General features: G+C 44.5%; 2 protein-coding genes across 5 annotated transcripts in view; both read right to left on the minus strand.

Annotated features, from left to right (window-relative positions):
- Positions 1–6576: 6576 nt before the first annotated feature.
- On the minus strand, positions 6577–11227 carry LRAT (lecithin retinol acyltransferase). Of its 3 annotated transcripts, none has more exons than XM_064449828.1 (3): positions 10635–11227; positions 10120–10207; positions 6577–8611 (listed from the first exon to the last, which is right to left on the minus strand). In XM_064449828.1, exons 1-3 carry the CDS (start codon positions 11187–11189, stop codon positions 8580–8582), a joined length of 675 nt encoding a protein of 224 aa, XP_064305898.1. In that variant the 5' UTR covers positions 11190–11227; the 3' UTR covers positions 6577–8579. The 3 variants fall into 3 exon arrangements, with proteins under 3 accessions (XP_064305898.1, XP_064305897.1, XP_064305896.1); XM_064449827.1 differs by having other exon boundaries at positions 6577–8779; positions 10635–11226; XM_064449826.1 differs by having other exon boundaries at positions 6577–10207; positions 10635–11226.
- Positions 11228–14945: 3718 nt separating this feature from the next.
- Positions 14946–19225, minus strand: part of LOC135313095 (uncharacterized) — a 65875-nt gene continuing 61595 nt past the window's right edge. For both annotated transcript variants that reach the window (XM_064449831.1, XM_064449829.1), the window contains exons 19-20: positions 17976–18066; positions 14946–16898 (exon numbers count right to left, since the gene is read on the minus strand). In XM_064449831.1, the coding sequence (XP_064305901.1) occupies positions 16824–16898; positions 17976–18066 (166 nt within the window). In that variant the 3' untranslated portion in view covers positions 14946–16823. The remainder of the gene's footprint in view (positions 16899–17975; positions 18067–19225) is intronic.

The following is a 19225-nucleotide window of genomic DNA, read 5'->3' on the forward strand; positions in this document are numbered from 1 at the left end:
TTTATCAAGCTCACATCCTTTTAATTTATAATCCAGCTGCTGCGAGCTGCTAACTAGCTTTTAAGTCAGGAAACTCTGGACTGTCAATACCAATTATAGTTTAACAACTTACAATGCTTCCATGTAATTTTCTTTATATTTTACCTGAGGCTTTAAGGATATAATGCTATGCTTGGAGACACAATTAAGAAAGTCTGAAGCAATGTAACCTGTGTTTTTGTGTGTTTCTTTCATTTATATATGTATACACACACACATATTTATATATATTTGTATATTATACACACCTAGAATCCCATGACTTATCTTTGGGGGTTTTTATGACATTCATTACACACCACTAATGGAATGATTTTTAAATGCTTTTCTGTATCTAGCTATTGTCTTTCCTACAAAGCCTAGTGACACAACCAAAACTGTGATGAAAACTAAAACAAGAATCACTACATTGTGGGCAACTAGAAACAAAATCAGTGTTATGCAGTTTAACTGTGCCTTCCTGATTTCTGGTTGGATGTTACAACGGTGAAACAGGAATTCAAAATCGACATTTCTAAGCCTACTGAGCAGGTATGTCAACTTAGAAAATATCTGATTTCCCCGTTCTTTAAATGCGAGTTTCATAGTTGACTTCCCAGTTTGCTGGAGGCAGTGCATTTTCCTGAATGTTAGAGAGCCACTAGGTGGGAGTATGTTATCTTAAAAGAAGGTTTGTCAAACCTGGCTGTTTTTCTTTTGAGGGAGCTCTGCACCTCCCGTTTCCCAGCACCCAGGAGATGCTGCAACACTGTCCACACCATGCCGAGTTGGTGACCGATTTGGGATTTTTTGATGCTCGTGTCCACACTGGATGATGGGGAGACACCATTCGCCTTCCTGTGCCTTCCACCCAGGAGGACTCGAGCAGGGGCAAGGAAGCCAAAGGCTCACTAGAAGCACCACCCTTCAAAAAGTGGATCTTTTACCCAAACAAGAAGCACAAGTGCTCTGCATAAGCCAGTTACATCAAAAGCCCCAAGGACCTAGGTTAAAATAGATTCAGAGGATCACCTTGGTAATGTAAAAGCTAATAATGAAAAAAAAAAAAAAAAAAGCTGTGTTAAAATATATCAAAAGCCAGGCATTTGCCAGAGAGAAAACTGACAGATGATATAGAAAGGGCCTTTTGAGGAACTAGCATATGAGGGCAGGGGCAGGAGGTGGGGGCGGAATTGTGGCAATATTCAACACAAAAGTGGTAGAGAAAGTTTTCAAAGTAAGCCAATTCTTTTTTACAGGCAATGGAGCCTCACATTAATCCTAAACTGACAGGTCAATACAATAAAAGGCGTTTTAGGACAGATGAGTAAACTCAAACTAACAAACTGGCAAGGCTGAGTGTAATTAAGTCTAAAGAAACTCCAGGATGATGTTGTTGGTCTGAAAGGTGTAATGTGTAACAAATTTCTGAGGGCAGCCACGGTACTGGAAGGGTGGTGCCAAATGAGCCACTTTCCAAATAATTACAGCACAGATTTTTGGAAACTGCAAGAACTCTGACTTCCACATCAGGAATATCTGAGTTGTAAGACTGTAAGTGGAAAAATGAATACAAAATGATTATTCATTGTTCCCTGTAGTACAAGAATGGGAGAGACAGCTAATGAAGTCATCAGGCAGCCAATTTAAAATAAAGTGCTTTTTCATATATCATAATTAATCTCGCCATAGAACCTTGCAGAGGCCAGACAGATAAGCTAAAAAAAAGGAGTAAGTGAAGTTCACATAGGGTAAGAGTGTTAAACTTGATGAAATTAATGCAAGCTTTAAAGCTGTAAGTTTGTGAATTGTTGCTTATGGAAACCTTTGAGAATACACCCGTACCCTGTCCCTATGTGCTCACTGTTGCTCATTGGTGGAGAATCATACAGGGCTAAACTGACCTTTGGGTATTGCCAAGTTCATTCCTGCATTCCTGTGATGCTGAAAAATTCGGCCTTCCATCTGTAAGCTCAAGGCTCTCAAAGGTAGTTAAGTTGTTAACAGTGTCTGGTTGTCTTGCTGGAGCTCTGGACTGAGAGTCCAGTTTTTCTAAAAATTAATGGGAGTAGTTGTGTTCACAGAAAAAGATCTCAGAAGCCAGATGAAGAGTGTGTTGTCTAGACCAGCAAAAAAACTAGGGAGAAACACTGGTGGCAGCACAGAAGGAACCATCTGTAGGCAGCTATCTGAATAGATTTGAAAAAAAATACAAAAGAAAGAAAAAAGCTGCACAGTTCATGACCTGTAAGCTTCTTCAAATCATAATTCAGTGTAAAGTTCATAATGATCGGGGGTTCATTTCTGAACATAGTTATTAAATTTCCACAGGTACAGGATGTTGGCGAGGCTAGGGAATGGGTGGGAATACTTCATACTTTATTTTGCTCCCTATGAAGACAGTGACAAAGCTCCTGTTGATTTTATCTGGAAGAAATATAACCCAATGATGCTGCTGCAGAGAAGAAGCTTGGAGTACTATGTACTCAATAGTAGATGTGGTGAATTACTGAGAACCTGTCCTAATGGGATAATTTTTAAATACGCAGTGCTAGTGAAGTGATTTAAGTAACTTCTCTTACCTTTTTTTTTTATTAGGATCAAGTGGGTTTTGTATAAACAGCTGTCTTGCTCATATCCCACGTTCCCTTCCTGCTCAATTATACAGTGAGCTCACAATTTATGTCACAAATCCAGTGTCTTTCCCATATGAACAGACTGTTGTTGCAGGCACAGATTTGTATTTAATTGCAGGATTGAGTACTGTCTGTAAGACAGCTTTTAACACAAACATTCCCCAAACTGAAAAATGCAAACTAGAAAGTTACTGAGGGAAAGTAATTTCTGTAACTGGTTTGGGTGGATATTTTCAGTTTGCTTTTTAAAAAAAACCACTTTGCAAGTCATAAAAATCTCATTATAATTTAAAACACATTTCATGACTATGCATCAGGTCTATTGCCTGTGCAATTCTCAATGCTTTAACAGTATTAGGGTTACTGGAATTGCTCAAAGGCATCAGAAATAGAAATGCTCTGTTCCTCACTGGAATTTCAGTTCATTGGCCAAGGAGAATTACTGCTTTCTCCAGGGAAGTTTTTGAAAAGGCATTCCCAGTCTACGCCCTGTCTGTCCGTACATGATCAAATTGTCATTCTAAAATAGTTACGTGTACAACAGAGTGGTTCTTTCTTACATACAGCATGACCAAACCTACTTGCTGTCAGAAATTGGGAGTAATAACTAAAGGAAAATAAAAAGCTGTCTTTACCATGCAACTGTCAGTGCTAAATGGCTGATGTACTACTGCATGAAGAGATGTTACTTTTGCCTCTATTTGTCAGGGCCACATCCTAGTTTATTACACATTTGCGTTTCCAGGGGAGCTGAGTTTTGTGCATGTCCTGAGCTTGATGAAAGACTGAGAAAGGGACGTGGCAACATGACTGTGGGTATCACAGGCTACATCTTCATGTATACTTCAGGCATTGCAGCCTTACATGCTTGGCAACCTGGGGTAATTCTCGGCCCTGAGTGAGGCCTTCAGGCTCCTCTTCCAAAGCCAGGGAAGAGTTCGGTACGTTGGGAAGGACTCCTTAGGAACCAGCAAAGCTGGAACGTGTGTAAAGTAACCCCTGAATAAAACGAGGCTTGGGATAGAATTTAAAGTCAGGGGCATGTCTGCATGATTCAGAGCTTTTGCTTCAGGTGAGTTTGGTACGACCACAAAACAGGACAGGATCATGAGGTGCTATCTGGTCAGGCTCCAAAAGTGAGAGACCTGCGATAGCATGGTGCTGAACCAAACAGCCTTCTTCCCCTCGGGCTAAATGCAGTCCTACATTTTTCACAGCTATGCTGTTTCTGGTTCTGGAGGCACCCAGGTCATCCTCAGCTCCAGGCTACTCCTACAGGGCACCACCACGTTGTTCAGACAGACCCTAAATGAATGTGGTTGCAACCAGGTGCCTCCCTCCTCCTAAGCATTCACTTGGAGCTACGTACAATCTTGTCTGCAAACAGGAATAGCAAATGCTCATCTGTTTAATATCTAACTCCAATCTTTCCACCAGGGGTGCAGGAGACCTCTCATTATCTTCACACCCACATTTCTTCACTTCTGATCAAAATTAATTACTAACTTTTTACCTACTGTGTGGCAGTAGCAGATCCACCCCTCCCTGTGTTTCTATGCAGTGCCACATGGAAATGTGCAGGTACTTTCTGCAAAATTGCAAGGAACACAGGTGCAAATCTGGGTCGGGTCTAAGACTATGCAGAAGCAGAAGATAAGGTGGCTTGGCAAGTTTAGCAGAGCATAGCTGTCCATTGGCATGTATTCTTAATTATGTAAAATAGTATATCTCCCTAGCCTCACAGAAAACTCTGGTTTCACACGCAGGGAAGTTGCCTTCTGGTAAGGAACTCACATGTTATTTATTTGGTATGTCCAGTGGAAGGAACCCACAACCTCATGCAAATATTAAACAAGTCTTGCAGCTGGCCAGAAAACAGATGATTATTGTCATAGTTATAGAAATGGGAAAGAATTCGAGAAACCAAAGGGAAAAGTTGGAGAGGTGTCTGCTTTAACTAAAATAACGCTGCAGCAAAGCTTTGATCTAACCTGACAGTCTCTCCCTTACCTAAAGTTTTCTGAATGGCTGTAGTTTGTGGTGTGTCAAAGTCAGGAATGTTCCAATTAGGGTTTAGAAACCCTGGCTGCATCTAGGGATCTGGTTCCCACTCACAACCTCACTGGGCCACATAGACCATGAGAAGTGACACCCCCCTCGGAGGGGGCAAATTTGTGGAGCCCAAATAGAGCCTGTTGCAACACAGAGTGGCCAGAGTGCTATTTTCTCATCCAACTCCAAGGCACAGGTGTTGCCTGACTTGATAAAAAAATTCAATAATCACTGTTCTAACCATGAGATAAAATTAGAAAAGGTATGAAGGGTAGCCACCTCGTAGCCTTATCCAAAGTCTGGTGAATCTCCTGCACAATGGACTGAGGTCATAGAATTATTGAATCCTTTAGGTTGGAAAAGACCTTTAAGATCACCAAGTCCAACCATTAACCTAGCACGGCCAAGTCTCCCAAATCCCCAGAAACACTGTAAGCATCACATTTTTGCACCCTCTATAAAATGGTATTGATATTTCTATTCAAAGCGCTGCTCAATCAGGAGGGAACTCAAGGTTTTGGGTAACAAATGGGGATGCCCACCCTAAAACACTGGCCAGGTTAATCAGCTAAATAAGGTCACAGAATAGGTTTGTGTATTTGTACATGGTCATCCATACTTCTGTTTGCACAATCCCAGATGCAGCCCCTGGTGCTCTCTTGGAGCGTGCTGTGGGACAAGGCAGGCCAGGGACCACCACCCGCAGCCGCTAGAAGCGAAGCTATGCTGTACCAGTAAGGGAGTTGAGCTCCTACATGAGCCACAGTGTACCACCACATAGTCAAAAGATAGACACCAGCCCGTTTGATATAATAGATTAGGTTACAGGAATGGTGTACCTCTCAATCGAAGGGAAGGCAAGTTAGTCTGTTTAATCTCAGCCCTAACATGCAACCCCATCTCAGGCCCCCCAAACTCCAGCTGGGGACAGGAGAGCAGACACATCACTGTACCCAGCTAAGCCAACTGGGTCTTCACAGGCACGCACCTCTGCGTTCACTGACTGGTTCTTCAGCACACTTAATACGCCCTGCCTTTGCAAGTAAGAGAAACCTATGTTATCTACCTCCCGCACTTTCATTGCCTCGTTTAGACCAAGTACCTAGCTGTAGGTGGTGTGATGTAGTTGTAGGGGCCTATGCAGCTGATTTGCTCCAAATCACACTGTCACAGAGCAGCCAGTGACTCTTCTCCCATTTGCAGGTATGCTATAGAGAAGAGGCAATTACTAAAACAAGGTCACAGGGCTAAACAGGTTTCCTTAATAAACACAGAAAACATTAAAAAGCTACAGCCCATCTCACAGAAAGGTTTCTACCCTGTGAGACACAGTGACTGTAAATCACCAGGTTTGTCACAGGCAGAACTGCGGTACTGCAGCCAAGGTAATTCTGATTTAAGCCTCCTGAAGGTCACGCCCCTTCCCCCCCTTCTCCTGCAGTCTCTGACCACTCAGGACCATATGCTAAACGTTCCCCTGGTTTCAGAAGCGAAGCTCTGCCACAAAACACAGCCCAGAGTCGTTTTTTAAGAAATTATGTCAAAAATTAGCCCTCAGGTACTTTTAGTGATATATTCCTACAGCAGAGGAGATAATTTACTTTACCAGCACAGCTTTCTGAAAAATTTCTGTAAAGCTTACAGGAGAGTGCAATGCACCTCAGCAGATAGCCTCAAAACTAGTAAGCCTTTGGATCTCCATTTCCCACCAGTAAACCCATTTGTGATAGTTCAGTGCTCAGAGGGACCAGATCCTAAGCTATTACAAAGCATAAGGAGCAAATGGCTCCTGGAGTCACCTGAGAACTTTTTAAAAAAAAAAAAAAATCAGCAGAGAAAGGAGATACTAAGTAATGACTGTCTAACACAGTTCTGTATCACTCAGTGGTGTGTGACGCTTTATTTAATGTGAGAACATGCAATAAATAATACAACACCATATCATTTCTAGAGATCACAGTTCTAATGTTTCTGTTTGCTGCAGCTTGCTTTCTAAAACTTGCCTGGACGACGTCAAGTCACACACAAGTTTAATTCCCCTTCCCCATCCCCTCAGACTTTAACAAGTATTGCTATGATTTTGTTTTCATTAAAAGCCTCAGTGGTATTTATATGTAGCGTTCTCCTTCAGCACAAGAGGACCCAAAGGTGAAATCAAGAAGGGGATGACTGTTCACCACAAAATGAGTAATCATTTATGTTCCAAGCTAAAATAAATACAAACAGAAAGCTCACTGTTCTAATGTCTTCATTTAGCAACTTACTTTTTCTTTTTTTCCTTTTAAACACAGGTTTTGTAAAAACATTTTGAGCCTCATGAATGCTCATTTTATTTTTGTTTTCTTTGGAAAGCCTGAAGTGAAACGTCTATCCCTTTAACTCGATGTCTTCACTACTTGCCTTTCCCAGTGGCACAGGGGTGATGGCTATACTCCTCCATTACATATTCTGGTTTAACCACATGACTTTTCAAAACAGCCCCACCACTAAAGTGAGCTGCAGCTCTTGATTTACGCTCACCATCACTTACAGTTACCGATGAACAATTTTGCTTCTAAGCGCCCACATTTCTGAACAGCTGGACTGCTCCAGAGTTTTCTGTGTTTTCTCAGCTCATTCATTTCAATGGCATCACAGCTGAGCTCAAGTCTGAAGTGCAATGCTCCACCTAGGGCAAGTGCTTTTTTTCTGTAATTACTTGAGTAAAAATAAGTTGACACTGACATTTACCAAAATATTTCAGAGCACCACCACCACCCGCTGAGCTGAAGATGAGAATTCATGCCTGCTAGCCTTGTCTTTCCCCTCAGAGTATGACTGATTTGACTCATGCCCTACTTAACAGAATTTCCAGACCTCTGCTAGAATTATAGTTGGTAGGAAAAACTCCTCAACATGCAGCTGAATTTCTCTTTCCATGCCCATGTTATTACTTGTCTCTGATGAAAGGATACAGCAGGACATTCTAGACCATTTCACATTATTTCATCAGCTTAAAACTTTGCACTTTGAAGGAAGAGTCTCTAATACAGCTGGAGGTCTGCAAGGAGCTGCTTTCATTTCTCTCATAGACACCCCTATGAAATTCCCAGCTTAGTCCCCCAGTCTAATCTGGATGCTTCTTGCTCAACAGCACGAGCAAAGCAGGAGCACTGGTCCTTTGACAGTGAAGCTAGAAGCAGGAGCATTTCTCTGCCTTCCAACAATCCCACTTCTGATTGGTAACTGGTCATGACCCCGTTGTTTATTGTGTAAGTCAATCATAAGAATTACTGGAATTCTTATAAATCCCAAGTAAATAACGGGGGAAAGAAAAGCCCACCTGTAATGAGACACCATGTAAGTGCATGTTAATGGACTGTTTGGTGCCCTACTGGGATATGTTAGAGAAATTCCATTGCATTATGCTCAATTTCAAGAGGCCGGTAGACATTTTTAAATGAATAAATTATATTTATGTAATGACAGTAATGACTACAGTTCATACCTTAAGAACAGCAAGTAAAAAAACCACATGGGAATTTATGTAAATATTACTAATGCGTACACTATGAAAAAGCAATTCATGTTAATTAAAAAACACCTTAATTTGAAAAGTTTACCAGAAACAGTTACACGGAGCGTTGCAATCTTTGAAAGCAGAACAGAAGTTGTTTACAAGGATCCAAGAGTAATTTATGCCCAGGTGCTCTGGGGCTGGGCTGGAACCTGAACATGTACTGAAAGCTGGGCTGAAATGCCCTTGGTTGATGGCAGCAGCAGTCATGCTGCTGTTTCTGTGAGCCTGGAATTTCAACCCAGTCTTTACATTCTTTGTCGGTTATAGTGGAGCAGCCAGAAGACGATTAGAGAGCAGCCAAGTAGACTCACAGTTCAACAATCCAATCTTCGAGCAGCTGTAAGGTCTAGGGGAAGGAGGAAGGGGTTTATAGCGCAGTTAAAGGGAGTCTCTCTCTAAAAATGGGGAAAAGTGGCAGTAGCGGAGCTGATGACAGGACACTGAACACCACTCAGGGAGAGAAGTAAATCAGAGGTTCAGTCCTTGGTGAAGACACCATCGTATTCGCCTTTGACTAGAAAGGAAGGCAAGCATAGCACATGAATGTAAGTGCATACATCACATACAAGGCATTCCAGGAGCTGAACAATTTCTCTGCCTACATCAAGACATTGCTAAGAAGAAAACAGCAAAGGTTTTTAGCACTCAAACAATGGGCTAGACAAATTTGATTTCAAATCCAACTTTACACATTCTTGATAAACAGAAAGGCCTCAACACTGAAGAGGAAACGTTTTTAGCACCAACTGCTGGCTTGCAACCAAATACTTATTTGCAAGAGATGAGTATAGAAAGACACGTCATCTTTCACTGAGAGGCGTCTTGTTTTAAGGCAATATCCAGAATGACGATCTAGCCACCACGGGAACTGCTCCAATGGTCCCTGATGCTTTATGGCACCCACGTGGGTCCGACTGCTGAGGGAAGGTATGAACTAAGTTGGCATCTGTCCTCCTCCTCCCTGCCACGTGCCCTGCAATGCTGGAAATTGCTGATGTTTGTCACTAGCTGTCATAAAGCAAGCACGTTTCTTCCTGTATCCCCATAACCTGTCTGTAGCCGTTCGCATTAGCCATGCTAACCACTATCAGTAGCAAGTAAAACGTTGAGGGATCGCTGTCTTTCCTTACCTCTAACCCAATCAAAAAGTTGGTCGATATGGTAGCAAGTATTTACGCCATGAATATGAACGAGAGATTTGCGGGCATTTCCCAGAAGGGAACTCAAAAAGGACTGGAGCCAATCCAGCCAGATGTGCTACTGCAGCAGAGAGCACCCAGCCTAGCGTTGTTTCTTCTTCTTTGCTGTCAAAATGAGTCAGTTTACTTACTTGTATCTCCACTAAAGCATATTTGAGGAATGCAGATAGTAGCTTCTGAATACACACTACGTCTGTCAAAGTAAGAGGTAAGCAGTTTGATGGGGTACTCCATCATAAGTTTTTATTAATAGTTATGGCACCCAGGTATGCAGCTAGGAAGTCGGAGAAAATGAAGGATATTACCAGAATCACGTATGGCTAAAGGCAAGGAGCAGAACTGCATCGCAACCCTACTTTTTTTCATGATTTAGGGGTGTGTTAGAATGTACCGAGATTTTCAGGAAATCTATCATTTGGCTTACACAGTAAGCTATGCCTTGTGCACTGTGTTCTAGACAAAGATGTATTTAAAAACGGCACACAAGGTTAAGAAACTTTACATGACGCCGATGAGTAATCTGTGCCTTCATAAATACAGTAGTATACATCCTATATACAGACGCTGGCCACGAGCCTCCGGGAGGGCTGTTAGCCAGCCATCCACAGAAAGAAGGGAATAAAGATAGTTGGGAGCGTGGTGGAGGGCGCCAAACCTAGGCAGAGTATTGATGCCAATCCCACAAGCACTGAAGCAAGGACGCTCCTCTGGTCCCGAATAATCATCTTCACAGTCTCACAGAACTGAAAAACACAAAACCCAAGAAAAAAAAAAATAAAGTAAAAAGGGAAAGATCGGGGTCAGAGAGGAAAGCTGCAGCCGGGCCGCCCGCGGCCCCCGGCCGCCCCGCAGCACGGCGCGGGGCGAGGGGCGCCGCCTCAACGGCCCGAGCTCCCGCGCGGGAGCCGCCTGCGCCCGCCGGCACGCGCCGCGCCGCAGCACCTGCAGGGCGCGCCGCGCCGCCCCCCTCGCCGCTGGAAGGCATGGGGGGCCGGCCCGCCGCGGGCAGAAGGGCCCTGGGCTCCGGCCGGGCGGGACCGGGCAGCCGCTCCCGGGGCCGCCCGGCGGCGGCCGAGCTAGTTTCGGGGAGCCGGGTGCCCGGCGAAGGGTGAGCACCGCCCCGGGCGCCGCCTCCCCCGGGGCTGCCCGGCGCCGCCGGCCGGGCCGTACCTTGTCGGTCTGGAAGCTGACCGGGGCTCCGTATCGGCAGTAGGTGACGAAGTGCTCGCAGTTGTTCCAGAGCAGGCTGTAGGCCGTGGCGCCCACCAGCTTCTCCGCCCGGCGGGCCGCCTCCTCGCTGCCCAGCACCTGGTCCTGGAAGAGCCGGTCCATGTGGTTGACGAGGATGCTGCCGCCGTAGGCGAAGTCCTCCACCGTGTCCACGCGGATGCTGGCCGTCTTGGTGATGACGCCCAGGATGAGCCGCTTGTTGGTCACCACCTGCTGGATCTGCCGGCGGTCGCCGGTGAGGGCGGGCAGGATGTCGGGCATCAGGTGGGCGACGCGGTTCTCCCCCAGGTAGATGCCGAAGTGGATGAAGAGGGTGCGGGGCACCTCCAGCAGGTCGCCCCGCTTGAAGCAGCTGGTGTCGTAGTAGCCGGGGGCGGCCGCCGCCGGCGGAGCGGGGGGTTCCCCGCCGGAGCCCGCGGGCAGGGCCCGGACGTGGACGAGGAGCAGCAGCTTCTCCAGCAGCAGCGAGGCCGCCTGCGGCACCGGGTTCTTCATGGCCGGCGGGGGAGGGGGGCGGGGGAGGAGCCCTCGCTACCGCCGAGCCGCCCCCGCCGCCCGGCCCCGCTTTTCTAGGCTACCGGGCGGGGCGGGGCGGGCACCCGGGCCAGCCCCCCGGGTGAGCGGCGTGCGGGGAGCGCCCGCCCCGGGGAGCGCCCTGCCCTTACTCGGCGCCCCCCCGGACCGAGTGCCGGCCGCAGCGCTGCCCCCGGCGCTGCCCAGGTAAACGGGCGAGGAAAAAGCGGGTTCGAAGCCCTTCGGCCGCCGCCAGAGCCCAGCGGAGGGGCCGCCGCCCCCGATGGGGGGGATGCCGCCGTGCTCGCTCGGCGGCCGGGAGGGAAGGGGAGCGGCGGCTGCTCGGCACCCCTTTCCTCCTCGGAAGAAAACAGGTCCCCGAGGAATGGGAACGGCGTGGGGTGGGGGGTGTGTGTGTCGCATTTATAAATTAACCAGTCCGAAAGGTCCGCCAGCTAAGAAAGAGTGGGAAAAGGCGGAGAGGCATGCCCGTGCGTTTTGTTTCGTGCTAATCCATTATGTAAATGGATAAATCCCGGCAACAGAACCCACAAAAGAGCGGCCCTGTCAGGTCAACAAAGCCGCCCCGTCTGAGCCTAGTAAGTTTCAGTAGCCGGGCAAATTCCCGCCCCCCCGGGGACCGCGGGATGATGGATGGGGCAGGCATTCATCTTACCTGGGAGATGACGGGGCCCGGGGAGCGGCAGGGGAGGGGGCCGCCCGGCTGCGAGCCCCCGCCGCCACTGCCCGCTCCGGCTGCAGGGGGAGGCCTTCGCCTCTGTGAGACACGCGGAGGAAGCAATGCTGCAGTAGTAGTTTGTTAGAGCATCTCCTCCCCGTCCCAGGCTCTAAAGATGCCAACGTGCCTGATCTGTCGCCGTGCAGGGTGTGGACGCTGAGGCAAACGTGGCAACGTTCGCCATGCCCAGTACGAAACAGGGAAGCAAGAAGAGGAGTGCTAGTGCACAGGGAAGAGGAGGCTTATTTATCAGTGAGCCAAAGCAGGTTTTCCACTCCTCAGTGAGAAAAACATTTCAGGGGACCAGGTTACCTCACTGCTCTCCAGCAAGAAATGATGGCTGTTGTTGCCCTCCTGTTTCCTCCTGCTCTGAGCAGAGAGCAGCTTCCTGGGGAACTGAAGGTTATCCTAACCTTGCTTCACCTGCAGAGAGGGGCCCACAGGAACCTCCTTTGGTCACTGATTACAGGCCAGAGCCCCAGCACTTCTTACCAGAGTGATAAGGCATTTGGGATTTTCTCTGGAAGGTCTCGGCCAAATTTTTTACACAACAGAGGCTTAGCCCTCTCAAGTCGCCTACTTCAAATCATGCCACTTACAAAAGAGAAAGTACCTCATAGATTTGGCTCACGATGCTGATAGGAGCTCTGAGGATTAGCCACCAGCCACACGTAATTATGTACTTAAACCGGCATCTTTTCAAATCCAGGTGTTTAAATATATTTGGAAGGTTTGAAGCTTTTGCTTACACTTCCTAGTAACTAAAAACGGGGAGGAGGGAGAGCTTTTAACTAGTGCATTATTTTTAAGGGATGGGAAAAATAAAAGATTAAAACCCTTCAACGTGATAAAAGGTCTCACCTGTTTGGAGATGGTCACAGCAGCTGGTCCAGAGCTGAAGCATGATGCCACAGCTGGACGGCTATCAAATTCTGCACAGAAAAGTCCTGGCACAGAAAGGTTCCCATCACCCTCCAGGTAGGAGGAGCAGGGGTCCTGCCCTGTGCTGCTATCTGAAGACCCCCACCCCCTTTCCCAAAGCTGTCAAGGGAGGGTCTGGATGGTCTTTGGTGAAGTAGGTGTTAAAAGATGCTTCAGTCCCACAGTTCAGGTTTCTCTCCCCTGCCCAAAGCAAGGTGGAGGAATTCGGCTGAATTTCCTGGCAGAAACAGACATTTCCCAACAGGACCCTTTACTTGGAGGCATCTTCATGCCAGTTACCTTTAATATCCCAAAATCACCAGGGTCCATTTCAAGTAAATCCAGAAAGGAAACCAGGATGAAAATAAGAAGAATTACAACGAGGAGACTCCAAGTCTCACTGCATGGGAGGGTTTCAAAGAAAAAAGGTGAGAGGAGGGACATTTCTGCAGCGTAATCTCCCCATACCTGAGGCACTAAGGAGCCTCTTCTCTTCACCCCTCCCCAAACCCCAACGAACAAGCGCAAAAGGCGTTACACAGCAGATCGGCCTGCGAAACAACTTTGCTCCTCCAGCCAACACAGTTGCAGCAAGTGAAATCCACCCAGGTAATGCTTCGCCACTACCTTGCAACTGTTGTGAGCACGGCTGTGCAAAGCGCTTAATAGAGCGTAGCAGAGTAATTTCTGAATGAAACCATTCAGGTTCTTGAAAGGCCATCTGCAACCCAGCGCTTTCCGCTCCCAAACCTTACGGGCTGCACTCCCTATTACTTTCAAACTGCCATGATGCAAACCAAAATTTAAAAGGTATACTTACAAATATTTTTCCTCTGCTCTGAAGGGGAAAAACCACCCCCTCTTTCAGTGGAAAACCAGTTTCGCTGAAGATGGCCAAACTGAAAATATACTTTGTGCCTCAAAGACTCAGGCACGTTCTTTACCTTGGGTCACTTTTGTATGGTAACTTCTGTACCTTTAACACACAAATTGCAGTGTGGAAAAATCACTTCGAAATATTAAATATAACACAGCAGACAGTAAAAGTATTTGTTTGGACTGCCAGGTGCTAGAGGACAATTTCATGATAAAAAACCCATGATGTATTTTCGAGAGTGAGGTGCGATGCAGTAAGGAGGCTGCAAGAGGTAAGAGAATGCAGCCTTTGTTTTGTAGTGCAGATGAGCCACAGCACAAAAACTCGCCAGGTAAGAGGTATGAGCCAGTTTTCCTTACGCTGACACTCTAGGGCATTAGGTGGGTCCTTACTTTATGCGCTAGGCATTGCTATTTGCATCCTGCCTGCACAGCTAACGCAGTAGGGAAAAAGCAGGAAAGAAGGACAACCGGAAGGGTAGGTTCTTGCCCATCTGAGGAACAGCCCAGGTTCAACAAGCCGGCAAAGTGCATTTTTTAAACTGACTGAAGTTAAAGCAACGCGGACTGCAAACGTGCTCACCATCAAGTACATTTTACCAAACTTTTCTCAATCGCTCCGTCTCTGCCGTAGATTAGGAAACAAATGCAGCTTTAACAAGCTTTCAGGGCAGCTGGGATTGCTGGAACAAGTACAGGTTCATGAATTCAAAACATGTTAAGGAGGTCAAGGAGGATAAAGTCTTTGGATAGGGATTTTTGGAGGCTATAATTTGCAAGAAAAGTATCTGAAAAGCACTGCCGCTTGGTTTAAGCTGGTGCACTGAAAGAAATAACGGAGAGAAAACATGTTTGTGAAGGATGGTTTCACAGCATCCAAAAGGGCGCTTCCAGAGATAAAAGTAACACCTTTGTATTCCCATACCCACTCCATTTGAACTCAGCGAATCTTTTCAGCAAATTACAGCTTCTACTGTAGAGCTGTAAATGACCAGCTCTCTGGAAAATAGTAAAATTTACTTTTTCAGTTTTTGTATTTAAAAAAGGCTAGGGACAGAACAGACAAAATCTGAAGGAAGAAGGGAACCAGCGCCACAATGCACGAAATTGCAGGCGAGCAGAACAACCTCAAAACAAAAGAACCTTTGAACTACGTATCGCTCTCTTCCAACAGAAGAAACAATAAAAATGACTAGAACAAATTTATACTTCATAAATGTTCACTTTTATTCAAAAGTTACTGCATACACATTTACAGAGTCACTTAAGCAGTGTATTGAGTGAACTGCAAATATTTACTGTAGCCTTTTTATCCATGTGGGTTTGCTACCGAGGTCTACCGTTTTTTCATTTCCTCTCAATACCTTTGTTTTCCTAAACAGGCTTCCAAATTATTAACAACAGTTTTCTAACAAATGATGACTGTAAACATAATAAAAACAGCACGCCATTTTCCCTTTAAAATTATGAGTTGGATATTTTCCGCAATGAAGTAATGACTCATTTTTTGTCAACCAGACTGAACCATGCTGTACACACAGACAGTACCTATGACTCGCTAAGAGAATAACATGTTTAGACAGATAGAGCGTTCACGTACGACACCTTTAATTCAAACGAACAAAACCACAGAGAGGGCAGGAACCACTCATTGTATAGTCCTCATTAGCAAGCAACAGGCCAGGAAATTAGTAATAACAGTAGCACAGACTGAGATTTAGGAACAACCGACAGGTAATCTGTAATTGTCACCAAAACTATTTTCATAATTTTATCTGATATTAGTAATGTCTCGTTTTGTCAGCACTAAACAATTAGTACAGTCTCCCCAAAATAAAGGAAAAGATTAATTTCTGAATATAAAATGCCTGAACATGCAGAGTAATATTTATATGGCTTCTGTGGAGGAAATACAGACAGTTATTGGGCCAGAATTTCCACCTTGATATTGTCCCAGCAAGTATGATACGGATTTTTAAGTCTGTGCTTAATCAGGTAAAGAAGTTTAAGACTACCCTAATTTGAACATGCTAGTAATATTGTGCAGGAAGGGAGATGGGGAGGTGATAACTGGGAGTGAGGGGATGGAGCACACTGCATTCACCTCAGTATTCCTTCACAGCAAGAGACAGACTTTTCTGTGGGATATTTGTGGACCTTTCTGTGGAAGAGCAATGCGAATGACAGACAAGCAAACTTAATCCAGGCAGGACTCTGCTGCACAACATGAGGAATTGGCAGCCAAGAAACAAAACGAGGTATCCCTCCGCCTCCTGGCTCCCCTTCCCCCCTGCCAGGATTGCACCGTCACAAGAGAGAGCGAGCAGGTGGACCAGCTCACAGCACTCTCCCTTCCTCATCCTCAAATTTATTCCCACGCTGCGATCTGCGATTTACTAGTAGTCAGTGCTTTCAACTGATGGATTAATTAGTAAGAGATGTTGGAAACTGTAATAATAGGAGTCAGTCATTAATTGGACAAATTGTTGGAAGTTTGATGGATCACCACCAAAGCTCAAGCATTTACTACCAGTCACTCTATAACAGTAACAATGATTACTTTTCTTTATTGCCCAGCGGGGATAGCTGTTCCCTGGTACCAGACAGTGCTGGCTTCATAGCGATGCACAGCAGGTTACCCAGCCTCACCCTACGCACAGGACACACACGGTTGGCAGGAGCTCAACTATATCAGTCCATTTAATTTTCAAATAAAGATTGAGAGAAGGAAAAGAGAGATGCACTCAACAGGAGGTAATTTCCATCTTAAAACAAAAGATTATCTTGTCTAATAGTTAAATGTTATGTTGCAATTTGATTAATTCTATTTTACAGGAAATAAATTAATTCTTCATCCAATGTATTATCTGGGCAGGAAATGTTATCAGTCACAGACAAAGCTATTAGTCTGGTATTACTCAAAACATTTGCTAATCTGTGCCATATAGCTAAGCCTCTGAGAGATAACTGTCACTAATTTCTACTCTGACTTTTAAAAATATCTCACTCAAGAAGCCAGTTCTTGTTTATAACATGTTTTTATACCACTCAGTGTTAAAAGCATAGGTATTAAACACCTGTTACTCTATCAGTGATTTTAAATCAGGAACGTTTTTGATCTGGAAGTCCAACAGCATCTGCCCAAGTGCTTTGCCCTGTAAGAAAAAAAAAACCAAACAAATCAATGTTTCATTTTACTAAGTAAATATACCACCTTTGTAAATTAAGATTTTAAAAATGGTTCAATAGGGTATTTTTCCTATAATCAGTGTAATAATTCGGTATGTTTTGTAAGTTTTATGAGTATCTCTACATACACTTGTATATAAATTTTGGGTGAGTTTTATCAAGCCTTGGATTGTAGGTGATCCAAAGTTATGTTTTCCATTTATTTGGCTTTCTTACTTGTGAACCAATGTAGTTAAGTAAGGAAAACTATACAATTGAGCTTTCAAGCACCTAAACCTGAACAGATTGAGTAGTTTCAATTTGGTACACCTAGTGCTAAAATAAATTTTGGGGGGCTCAGTTGTGCTATACGATTCATACATACCATCGTCTTATTTTGTGAACAGTCTTCTCGGCTGTGCTGAGATGATTTGTACACTTAAGCTTTTCTCAGCCTATGGTGGCAGAACTGTGGTTTGCTGTAGCCACAGGATTGCCACATTAAGTGGTCTCATCTTCAGGTTTAGGTGTTTCACATATTTAATCCTCAAATTGTACACTTGCAAAAAATGTTAGTTTCAGATTCCCATAATATGGTCAACACAAAAGATCTTTCCATCTATTTTTCAGATTTATATTGATGATCAGTATTTTAACTACAGGAGTCATAGGCTAAGCTAGAGGAGTAGTTGTACAGTTAATGGTTCCTGTATGTACTAGTAACCACTTAATCTGAATTGTCTCATAAATCTGCACTCTCCAAAATGTGGCAGCCTTTTTGAGAAGCTAATTTTGCCGGTGCATCTAAAACCACAGGTAGCGCATCATAAACTGATTTGAAGACACTCTTATTAGTTTCTTGTGCATGTCTTTTTCACCCGATATTCTAAATCAACTTTCTACTTCCCTATGCTGTTTTCAAACCTTAAAACAATTAAGTAGATAATGTACATTATAAAGAGTCAAAACCAAAACCTTACAGTTCCAGCCCAAAAGTTGGTTATATTGGGACTGTGTAATACATAGCTATAAAAGATAGCTACATTAAAATCAATGATACATGCCTGTGGGTCACTTCTTAGGGATGCTACGCCGCCACCACCAAGGGAATTCTTCAGAACGAAATTTAATCCATGGATTCCTGGCAACTCGTATCTGTAAAATAAAACCTACACATTGTTTCTCACAAGATTTTTTGAGAAACACTTGTACAGAACATGAAGCAAAAGACACCATTCAAAAACTTCATGCTTGTGATGGCATCCCCCACTGCTGAGTCAAGACAAAAAGCTAACTGAAGATTAGCCCGTGCCCTTCCCTGCCTTCTTGTTCCCTCCCCTTACTCCAAATCAACAGACCTTAACAGTTTTAAAGTAGGACCATAAAGTCGTCATTCTGCTGTTATTCAACTTCAAAACTCATTCAATTCTAATGAGGTGGTTTTCTACTTTTTCTAAGTGTTAAAGCCCACATAGAAAGCTCCATAGGCAAGCGGTTCAACATCTAATATGAACTCAGGGAACACAGTGGACAGAGGGATGCATTTTTAGTATTTCCTAGTTCTGATACTGAAAAATACAATCGCGTAATTCCTGGAACCCACTTTTGCTAACAAAGGCCGCCAGCTAATTGGGAAGGCATCCTCTTTATTACCGGGAACTACGTATGAGTCACTAGATCAAACTGTTGTGACCAATTTCAGATAATTTTATAACACATGAAAAGCAGAGCTATATTTCAGTGCTTTCTTGGAGCCATGTACTTTGTTCAGATAAAACTTTATTTTAGTGTGACAGACCTAGTTTTCTGTTTCATTGCTTCCATGTTTCCATTTGCCTCTCCTCTTGCACAGTTTTTTAGTGTTTGTCATCCTTCCTTGTATTCTTCTTGGTTTTCTTCATTTTTGCTTTCCTCAAATATTTTCTTTGTCTAAGGACTCTATAGCTTTCTTTTTTTGATAGGAAGGGATTTAATCAGAACATCAGCAAGACATGAGGAGCAATGGAGAACGACAATATCCAATTCTTGCTCTGTCTCCAGATGTGATTTAAATCACATGAGCCAAACGCTTCCTCCAACACCACCTATTTTTCTTTAGTCATCTATCTGATCTTCCTACATTTGGGGCACATTCTTCAAATCTCTCCTCTGAAATAGCTGCAATTTTTTGCAGTGCTCTTGTACTGCCAATTTTGTCACTCTGAGGTTTATCTTTTTCAGCTCCTTTTTAGCATTGTGAAAATTATGGCTGTTGCTGATATTCACAGCTCTGTATGCCCTTCTATCTTGGTCATATGACCCAAACCTTTCATGG

Source organism: Phalacrocorax carbo, chromosome 4, assembly GCF_963921805.1.
Source record: "Phalacrocorax carbo chromosome 4, bPhaCar2.1, whole genome shotgun sequence".
In the NCBI taxonomy this organism is placed as follows: Eukaryota; Metazoa; Chordata; class Aves; order Suliformes; family Phalacrocoracidae; genus Phalacrocorax; species Phalacrocorax carbo.